Source organism: Camelus dromedarius, chromosome X (assembly GCF_036321535.1).
Source record: "Camelus dromedarius isolate mCamDro1 chromosome X, mCamDro1.pat, whole genome shotgun sequence".
NCBI lineage: Eukaryota > Metazoa > Chordata > Mammalia > Artiodactyla > Camelidae > Camelus > Camelus dromedarius.
Window position 1 is genome coordinate 76,318,369 of NC_087472.1, and position 10,495 is coordinate 76,328,863.

General features: G+C 45.8%; 1 protein-coding gene across 2 annotated transcripts in view; it reads left to right on the top strand.

The window, feature by feature from the left end:
• The window catches only part of SHROOM4 (shroom family member 4), a 200,144-nt gene extending 191,559 nt beyond the window's left edge, over window positions 1-8,585 (top strand). For both annotated transcript variants that reach the window (XM_031445206.2, XM_031445208.2), the window contains 3 exons: window positions 644-824; window positions 4,837-5,106; window positions 6,257-8,585. In XM_031445206.2, the coding sequence (XP_031301066.2) occupies window positions 644-824; window positions 4,837-5,106; window positions 6,257-6,526 (721 nt within the window). In that variant the 3' untranslated portion in view covers window positions 6,527-8,585. The remainder of the gene's footprint in view (window positions 1-643; window positions 825-4,836; window positions 5,107-6,256) is intronic.
• The last annotated feature ends 1,910 nt before the right edge of the window (window positions 8,586-10,495 follow it).

The following is a 10,495-nucleotide window of genomic DNA, read 5'->3' on the forward strand; positions in this document are numbered from 1 at the left end:
CCAGCCTCCAACATGGTGACCACTGCTGAGGTCATGGGTGACCTCTTTGCTATGGGAAATCTGTCACAGAGGGGTTGTTTCAAGCAGGAGTGGCACCATTGGGAAACAAGTGATGAGAGTGTCCAGGAAAGCCCCACGGTGCCTTTGTAAGCAAGCAGACTAGATAAAGCCTGAGCAGGCTGGGGTCCAGGATGGGTAGGAGGGAGGCCAGCAGTCTTGGAAGACAAATAGCTAAGGTCTCAGACACATGCCTACCACCCAGCCCCTCTCCTGGGGCCATGAACCAAGGGAAATCATTGATAATCAGAAGCCTAGAACTGTAGGGGCCTGCTAGTTTTTCTGGATTTTAGTGGAGTGTTAATGGCCAAACCCCTTGATCTCTAAAGAAATCCCCGTAGCTGTGGAAGTCAAGGGCATATAAATAGCCCTCTAAGTTCTTAAAGTTGGCCTTGACTTGGTTTCTAGATAGCCTTCATGTGGCCTGTTTATGTTTGAACAGTGCTTCCCAGTCAGTTATTTCCTTATCTTACAACTCCTTGGTGAAGCAGGGTCCCATTTTACAAATGGGGAAATTAAGAAGCAGAAAGGTCAGTGGGCTCTCAACAGAGGTGTTCAAATGGTCTTTTTTTGTTTGTTTCCACAGACAAGAGTTTCAGCACTTCTCACCTCCTCAGGGGGCCCCAGGGATCCCTACCTCTTACTCAGCTTATTACAATATTTCTGTGGCCAAAGCAGAGCTGCTGAACAAGTTGAAAGACCAACCGGAGATGGCAGAGATTGGCCTGGGAGATGAGGAAATTGACCATGAACTGGCTCAAAAAAAGGTGAAGTTTTTGGCTATGGCTTAGGGACTTTTAGCATTTAGCTTGAGTGTGTCTGGAGGTTGACCCTATCTCTATGCCCTCCAGAATATCTTGGTGCCTTCCTGTATTTTCAGTGTGGAAATCAAATAGCCTCTCTGGGTTTCTAACAAATGCAACTCCAATGTCTTTTTATTTTTCATTGAAGTATATTCAGTTTACAATGTTGTGTTAGTTTCTAGTGTATAGCATAGTGATTCAGTTATATATATACATATACTCATTCCTTTAAAGGTTATTTTTCATTATAGGCCATTTCAAGGTTCCAATCTCTTTTTGATCCATTCAGTAATAGTAAGAATGTTATAGCAATCATAATCATCATCACAATGTCTCTCAAATCCTTAAAGCAACTCTACAAGGTAGATATTACTGTCTTCTTTGTCCCAGTTGAGAGGACCAGGTTTCCCAGGGTTACAGACTAAGTGGTAGATCCAGAACTTGAAGTCAAGACTGTCTGACTTTCAACTCTGAAATAAACCAACCTTGTAAGTAACTCGCTACCCAGGGCACATCAGAGCTTTTGCCCGTGAGCTCTAACCAGCTGCAGCCATTGTTTGTATTCTGTGTAAACTTCTGGAAGAGAGAACAGACTGACCAAGAAAGGAAAGGAGAAATGACAGGCCAGTAAACTTCCATATTTATTTGCGAGTAGAGTCAATAATCTCTTAAAAATACTAAAATAGATACATAGGGACAATGTTGTTGTTGTTCTGAAGCCTCCTCTTTCTTCCTCTAAGTGCCACTAGCCTGGTCTTCTAATCAAATTCCTGGAATCACTTTGCCCTCCCTGCACTTACCCATTTTATTTCATAAGCAAAGAGGGTTTCCATGACAACTTCCAAGGCCCAATTTACCACTTTGTGGACATCTGAACTCAACTTAAACTGCTCTTCTGCCCGTCTTTCTCATTCAGGACATGACCTGTACAAAAGCTCAAGGCCATTTGCAAGAGACCCCCTACCACTTCCCAATCTGAAGCAACATGTTGGGGAGAGAATAGGAAGCATGGTGGTATCAAAGTTTTACTGATCCAGAAGCCATATTTCCTGAGCACGGCTGGGCTGCTCCTGGCTTCCTCAGGACCTTTTTATTAGGCGCAAACCTAATCAAAGTCTGACCAGGAGAAGAGAGAAATGATCAGAAATGACAAAGCACAGAACAGCAGGTATTGATTTGAAGTGATTGTGGGTGGGCTCAGAACCAGTTTTTGTCTCTGAGGAAAATCGGTGAGGAAGGTCACCAATTTGCAATATCCCACAAAAGCCATTCTGCTCCAGCTGGGTCTGTGATGACGCCACAGCTCTAGCCACTACACTTGCCCCAGAGTTGAAGTTCAGGTGGCAAAGCCCAAGTGCCAAGAAACAAAGGGCTGTTGTGTCCACTTTCATACTTCTAGATCTGTGGAATCTAAGAGCTGGGGGCAGGTAGGTGATTTTCCAAGTTGATCGTTTGGCCCTCAGCCCTCCCTTGTTGCTGGCATTGAGTTTTGTTTGGGAAAACAGAGGGTGAGGATATAACTGGGAGCTTCTTGGCATCTAATTGTGTTGCCTCATTCATAACATTGATCCCTAATTTCCAGTGGGGTTTTTAAATTGAAGTATGGTCAGTTTACAATGTCGTGTTAATTTCTCGTGTACAGCATAGTGACTCAGTTATACACACACACACATATATATTCCTTTTCATATTTTTTTTGTTATAGGATATTTCAAGATATTGAATATAGTTCCCTGTGCTATACAGTAGGACTTGTTGTTTATCTATTTTATATATAGTAGTTAGTATCTGCAAATCTCAAACTCCCAATTTATCCCTACACCATCCCCCTTCCCTCCCACCCAGTAACCATAAGTTTGTTTTTTATCCCAGTGTGTTTTGGAATTTTCCCTAAATGTAAACCTCTTACACTCCAGACTAAGATCGTGGTGATCACTTGACTTTTGACCAGTTCTGAAATACGACAACAGGCCCAAACCCAAAGCAGGCTCTCTTGGTCTTGGTCACCTTGGACATGTCTAAATAAACTACTAGAAAGGAACACACTCTAGAAAACTATAAGCCTATGATCCCAGAGTATCCAGGCAAGAATAGTAAGAAAACAAACACTGAAGGATACTTTCCACGTACAAGATACTATTCTAAGCAGGTAGCATGTATTAGCTCATTTCATTTTTCATAACAGCACAATGAGGTAGGTAATATTGTTACCCCATCTTTTAGATGGCAAAATTGAGGCACAGAGAGGCTGAGTAATTTGCTCAAGGTCATAGCACTACTTTGTGGCAGAGCTGGGGTTCAAACCAAGGTAATCTGGCACTAAGTCCATGCCATTAGCCATGATGCAATACTGACTGCAAAGGCTGAGAGCCACCTGGGACAGGTCTCCTCTTGTCAGAACCTTGCAGCTAGACAAGTATTCATTAGCTCAGAGTGCCTGGTAGTGGTAGTAGTAATAGTAGTAGTAGTAATAATAAGAATAGTAGTAATAATGGTATCAAAAAACATATATTGAGCACTGAACATGCCTGGCATAATACTGAGTATTTTAATTCTGTGATCTCATTTAACCCTCATAACAATGAGGATTTGGGGGAACACCTCTCCAACTTACAGATGAGGAACCTGAAGTTTCAGTGGGATCAGGTATCTTGCCCAAGGTCGCACAGTTTGGAGGAGGTGGAATTGGAATTCAGGCATCTTTGACTCCCAGACTCCACTTTACTGCATGAGCTTCTTGTGAGTGTTGTCCCAGAACTGGCTACATGGAGACAGGAGACAAATCAAAAGACACAGGTGGTGCTTCCTTTGAGAAACTTAACAAGCAGGAGTGGGAGAGGGATTGTACACACACACACGTGAAACAGGAAGCGATCAACTTTCACATTACACTCTGGGGTTCTCATTCTCAAAGATTGGAGAGTTTAGAAAAAGATCATTGAAAGAGGAGAGATGGGGGCAGGGGCTTCCCACAGGGAGGGTGGGGGCAAAGCTGAGCTCTGAAGAAAGAATGGGAATAGCCAATGTGAAGGAAGAGATAAAGAGCTGGTGGAACTGCATAAGCCAATCAGGAACAGAAGAATGAGTGTTGTGAACACGGAGAGGGAGGTGCTAATCCTCAAAGGCTCAGAGGAGTGAGATTAGATTGGTAGGCTTAGGCCAGACTGAATAATCATCAAAGCAGCTGCTTTAACGACGGGGTTAGTACATACTACACCCTGGGCATGCCTTATCTTATTGAATCCTTATTGCAATTCAGTGGAGTCAATACAGCAGTTACCCCCATTCTGCGTCTAAAGAAAATAAAACTCTGGAGGGGGTGGAGGTACAGCTCAATGGTGGAGTGCATGCTTAGCATGCACAAGGTCCTGGGTTCAATCCCCAGTACCTCCATTTAAAAAAAAGTAAAACTCCATAAAGAAAGTCACCTAAGGTCACACAGCTAGGATGTGGCAGAGCTAGCGGTCAAACCTAGTCATTGTGACTCTAGAACTCACACTTGTATACAAAAGGCCTCAAAAGCCAAGCTGAGGGGGGAGTGGTGCAGATCTAGCACAGTGCCATCAACATCAGAGGTGCTGAATCGGACTGGAGAATGAATGAAGCAATAGACAAAACTTGATGGCACTGCTTCTCTAAACTATGCTTTTACAAGCATTCCTGTTTATTTAAGTAGCCTCCACAAGTGTTTATTGAGTTACATTTGGCAGATGAGAATTAGCCGATGGGTGCCACTCATCTAATGCCAAGAAATTTGGTGGTGACAGAGCTTTCTCGCAGATCTGAAGCAATGGGAAAGAAGGCACCTGTCCAGAAAACTGGAATTGCTCATGACTTCCCCAGGCTTCCTTTGTTTGCAATGACTAGGGCAGAGCCCACCATCTGTTTCTAGGATCTCAAAACAGAGCTTACAGGCACAGATCGTTTCTGTCGGTCCCCATTCTCATCCTTTGCTTCCCTTGTTTATTTCTCCTAGATACAGCTGATTGAAAGCATTGGCAGAAAACTTTCTGTCCTGCGGGAGGCCCAGCGAGGACTGCTGGAGGACATCAGTGCCAATTCTGCCCTTGGGGAGGAGGTGGAGGCCAACCTAAAAGCCGTCTGCAAATCCAATGAGTTTGAAAAATATCGTTTGTTTATCGGGGACTTGGACAAGGTAGTCAACTTGCTGCTGTCACTCTCTGGACGACTGGCCCGGGTGGAGAATGCTCTCAACAGCATAGATTCAGAGGCCAACCAGGAGAAGGTAGGGTTGAGGTCTCCAGGGTGTGGATGGAGGGAAATGCCATCTGTTTCTTCCCAGGGGTCCCTCTTTCAAGTTTGACTAGTCTGGGAGGCAATAAAGCCTAGTATGAAGTGAGGGCACTGGCTTTTAAGTGCCTGGAAATTCTGGCTTTACCACTAAGCTAACTGTGTGACCGTGGGAAACTTATTTAACCTTGCTCTGTCTCAGTCTCCTCAAAAATGGGGTGAACGCACTGCCCACCTCATTGGGTGGTGAGAGTTAAATTTGATAATCCATGTTAATGACTTAAAACAGATCCTGGAACAGGGTAAACACTGAATCAATGGTAGCTGCCAGTTGTAGTAGTAGTAGTAGTAGTAGGTGAAGGAGTAGTAGGAGGAGGGATAATAGGAGTAATAGTAGCAGCAGCAGCAATTTGGCCTCACTCAGAGTTAAAGGAGGAGGTCTCACCAAGTAGTTGAGACTGGGAGGCTGTCAGTTTCACAGGTTGGGTCACTCTACATACATTCCTGAACCAAAACTGCAGTACATGGGGAGGGTATAGTTCAGTGGTAGAGCACATGCTTAGCATGCACGAGGTCCTGGGTTCAATCCCCAGTACCTCCATTAAAATAAATAAACCTAATCACCTCCCCCTGCAAAAAAAAATTTTTTTAAAGAAACAGCAGTACCTTTTCCTATCCAAGTGGTTTTGGATACAAATTTGAACCCACAGTAAAAAGGTACATATACTCATGCATACACACATGGGTACATGCTCACACATGGACACTCACACAGAGACACTCACCATTTTGAAAGCATTGTCTCAGTGATGATTTTTCACCTGATGGAATGCATAAAAGCTGGCTTTGTCAGAGCCTTCCCCAACTCCGACCCCAGGGATGGCCCATGCATTAAAAATAATTTAGAGATGGAAAGAGGTGATTGCCCATTCCCCTGTTCAGAATTGCTGTCATGTTTATCCTTCTCCCTGCTACAGGAAAGAAAGGCTTTTGCAGGAAGGTGGACTTCAGGGCGGGAAATCTAGGACTGATCGATGGATGAGCAGAATGGGGTGGTTGCTCTGTGGCCGCATCCCTGGTGGAGCACTGGGTGGGGCAGATGACTGGTCATTGGGCTGGCCCTTATTGGACTTCTGCTTCCTCAGTTGGTGCTGATTGAGAAGAAGCAGCAGCTGACAGGGCAGTTGGCAGATGCCAAGGAGCTGAAGGAGCATGTGGACCGCCGGGAGAAGCTGGTGTTTGGCATGGTCTCCCGCTACCTGCCTCAGGACCAGCTCCAAGATTACCAGCACTTTGTGAAGATGAAATCTGCTCTCATCATTGAACAGCGAGAGCTGGAAGAGAAGATCAAGCTTGGGGAAGAGCAGCTCAAATGTCTCAGGGAGAGCCTACTCCTGGGGCCCAGTAATTTCTAAGTCCACCAGCAGACTGCCTACACCATCCCTGCCCAGCCACAGTGGGAAGTGCTTTCAATCTTCGTTAGCAGTTTGTTAGCAAGTAGATAGCAGTTAGTTAGCTGTGTGTGCCATATTCTCTACTAGCCTGGACGTCTCTCACTGCCCCTTCGCCTAGCAGTGTTCCCAACCAGCTAAGAGAACCTGGGGAGGCCCCAAGCTTCTACCCTAGGGAGTAGAAGGCAGAAATTGGAGCTGCAGCCAAGGGCAATCACACAACCACCATGCCCACAGTTTGCATGGACAAGCGCTCACCACACACAGAACCAACCAAGTGCCTTCCTTCTTCCTGGTACTAGGACACTGCGAACACCATGCACTCTCCACACACCCACACCATCATCAGCCTCTGAAGTCTCAGAGGGAAGTTGCCCGTGCAGCTCCATTCTGCCCCACGCATGGCTGGTGGACCGGCCGTTTCCCAGGGAGATCTGGCTGCCTTGAGGGCATTTCCCCCACCACCAGCCTGAGGGCCTCACCCTAGCTTTGCAGTCAGAAGCCCGGAAGGAGAAGTGACATGTAACAGAATGTGAGCCAAGGTTGGGACTCCCTAGGTGCCCTGCTGGAAGGAGCTGCACTTAAACAAATTGGCTCCACCCTACCTCCCCCAGCATCCACTACAGGGGGAAAGAGGCCTGTCTTCAGCCCTGGCTAGTGTGGCTCTCCTCCTGTCCTAAGACTTTGGCCTACCACTTCCTGTATCATCTTGCCTTTGCATTGCTGAGGGTTACAGGGGCCTATATGCTAAGGGCTTCCCACTATTGGCCATTTATAACCCTACTAAAGCTAACTTCTGGATACATGTTTTATTATTAGGGGGTGGGGGCGTTACTGTTATATTTTAAATGGCCTTTTGATTTTATTTATTGTTCTGTCTTGATTGTTTCTTTCCCCTTTTTAAACTAATAAGGTGAGAAGAGGGAGTTGGAGAGGAAAAAGTTAGCCCAGAAGGAATGCATTTTCTGCAGGTCAACCTGAATTCACCATGGCTAAGTAAGCAAGTACCAAGGCCTGGAATTCTTCCCATTGTCACTGACAAGTGTCTAAGAAAGGAGTCCTCCCTTCAGAACTCAGAGCTTCCTCACTGTGGGCTGGCCCTATACTTCCCTTGAAGTCTGGATGACCATGAGCTCAGAATTCCCCAACAGGGTTCCATTTTCTCATACTTATTTTTTTTCTCGAAACCAAAGAAATCTGAAAGTGACGAAAGTTCACCCATTTGTCTACCATCTATCTACAAGCTAAGGGAGGCATAGAGGTGAGCTCTGGAAGAGATCCTCTATCGAATTGTTTTCTTAGCCTGGGGTCTGGCTCAGGAAACTGAAATGTACGGTAGCTGGAAGTTCGAGCCAGGCCCGGGCCCCTACTCGGAGCAAGTCACAATCCAGCCGGGATCTGAGGCACACAAACAAGGAATGCTGCTGCTGTTGCCAAGGTCCTGACACCGGTAGCCAGTTGCTAGCCTGGAAAAGCCCTCAGGTAGGTGATGGCAGGAAAGGAGTTATGGCCGAACTCTGCCCCATTATCCATCTCAGTTCCCTAGTCCTTATGAACTGGGGCCCATGCTTGGTCTCGCAGTCCTGCTCAGCCAGCCGGGCATTGGGCATCCCTTCAAGTTACTGCTGAGTTCCTCAGGGTCCTGGGAGGTTAACTGTAGCAGCAGGGGTGCCTCATTCAACCAAAGAATTTGCCAAGGAACTTTGCTGCTGCTACAAATACTGGTTGCTAGCTTCCGTTTCCTCTTCATTGTATTTGGAAACAATGGAAGAATCTTGGCCAGCAGGGTGTCCTGTAGGGAGGGGGGGCCCTGAGTATGCTCTGAGTACACTGCTGCTGTCAGAACCACTGTTAAAATGTCAACCTGCCATTCTCCCACCATGTGGAGAAATCTACTCTATTCAGGAAGGCAGCTGGCATATAAAAGGTTAGGCTTACCCGAGCCCAGGCTGAGGAAGGTGGGGGAATACTTTGAATAGAGGCTGTGGTTGCCACCTTTTTTTTTTTTTTTTTTTTTTTTTTTGGTAAACAGGCTGTAAGACAAACAATGAGCAAGCCGAGATGTCCTGTGTTGGGGAGATGAGGCCAATGTAGTCCATCATTCTAAGATGTGTTTTTGACTAGAACAGCTTTTGGGGAATATAGCCCAGGGAAAAGAGTGACCGCTTACCTGGACACCATGACCATGGTCTGGGCTTTTCTACTCAGCGTTAGAATGGTTGTACCTTAAGTTTAGCACACTAAGAGTACTGTTGACTCTTTTTGTGTGTGTCCCTCAAGTTCTTCTGAAGTTGGAATCAGAGCACAAGAATGCTCATGTTCACACAGAGGGACAGTTTCCAAAGCACTTAATAAAAATAACCCCCAAACTATATTGAGCAGTGAAGCTTGGCAGATGCAGGTGAACGACCGGCCAGGCACAGATGCCCTCCCCCTGCTGATGTAGCAGCCTGTCGTGACTGCAAAGCTGCCAGTATTACTTGAGATGCAGTGTCTCTCACCCATTCTCATTTTCTGGGTGGTGGACTAGCCCATGTCCCCCTCACTCCCCTGTCCTGGGGCTCCTCTGGGTCATTGAGTCCCCTTGAGTCCCATCAGCAGCAGACTCAGCCAGGGGAGAGCAGTAAATACTCAATGGGAATTCAAGAGAAGGGACAGAGACACTGAAAATAAAGCCCTAGAAAGGGAGAGACTAGAAACAGAGGAACTAACAGAGAAGGAGAAAAGATGAAAAGCCTCTTCCGAGGTCCAGTTCAGGTTCTGTTTTCCACTTAACCTCATGTGCCAAAAAGCTGCCGAGGGGCACCAGAGCCACAACCTTGACCCCAGCCTCCCTAAAGGTGCTGCTCTGTCAGTAGCAGGCCCCCAGTGGAGGAAACTGGGCACATTCCTGGCCACTTCCTCCTGTCTAGAGCTTGGTGTCTCCCACTGTCTTTGCCAAAGGAGTTGTCTAGGTCATTACTATTTCTGTAACAACGTATTATATTCTTTGAAGATTAGTAGGTCTTTAGAGGGGGGTGGGGCAGGGGGCAATTTCTATAGAGAAAGAACCAGTGTTTGTTGTACAACTGTTGGGGGGTCATCCTATCCCATGTGAAGCTATTATTTTTCTGAATCGTATTGTTTCTGCATTTGTGTCCTCCACCACTCCCTCCTTGGCTGACATTGATATGCCTGCCAGATTGTCATCAAGGGTCATACTTCAATAAAAGGTGCTAAGGACAAAAAAAATTATCTCATGTGTTTTGACTGAGGTGATGGAAATCCCCTAATATTCTGCTGAAAAGTATTGGAAAGGAATTTGGTTACTTTCCCTCAATCCTTCATAAGTAACTACATGATCAGAGCCTTACCCACATCCCTAAACCCTTACCCTAGCCCCTCAGGGATAACATTGATACTATACCATTCATTATCCCTCTAAATCTCAAATAATTGAGAATTCAGGAAGAATCAACAATAGCTATATGAACTCAAGTGTAGACCTCAGCAGTATAGAGAACCCAGTTCTGGACTCTATCCTAATCAGAGGTGAGCCACATTCTAGACCTCCTCTAATCCTGACTTATGTCTACTTAGTATTATCTTACTTCCACCTGATAGTCTGGTCTCACAACTTTACTCTTAGTCATTCATCAGCTCTCCAAGATAACATCAAGGTTTAGACCCAAATACACTCTAGGCAGCTCCTCTGACCCTGAAAATTTCCCCTTTCCCCTGATCCCTACATTGTTCATATCCCAATGATCTCCTCCTATTCCAGATATCCAGTGCAGTAGAGGGGAGAGCACCCAGCTTTGGCATTAGAATGGGCTGGGTTCCAATCTTCATCCTGCCACTTATTCCATAAATGGATTATCTGCTCACCTTTGGAGTTCATTTTCTTATCTATAAAGTGGCGACAACAATATATATCTTACAGGATTGCTGTGG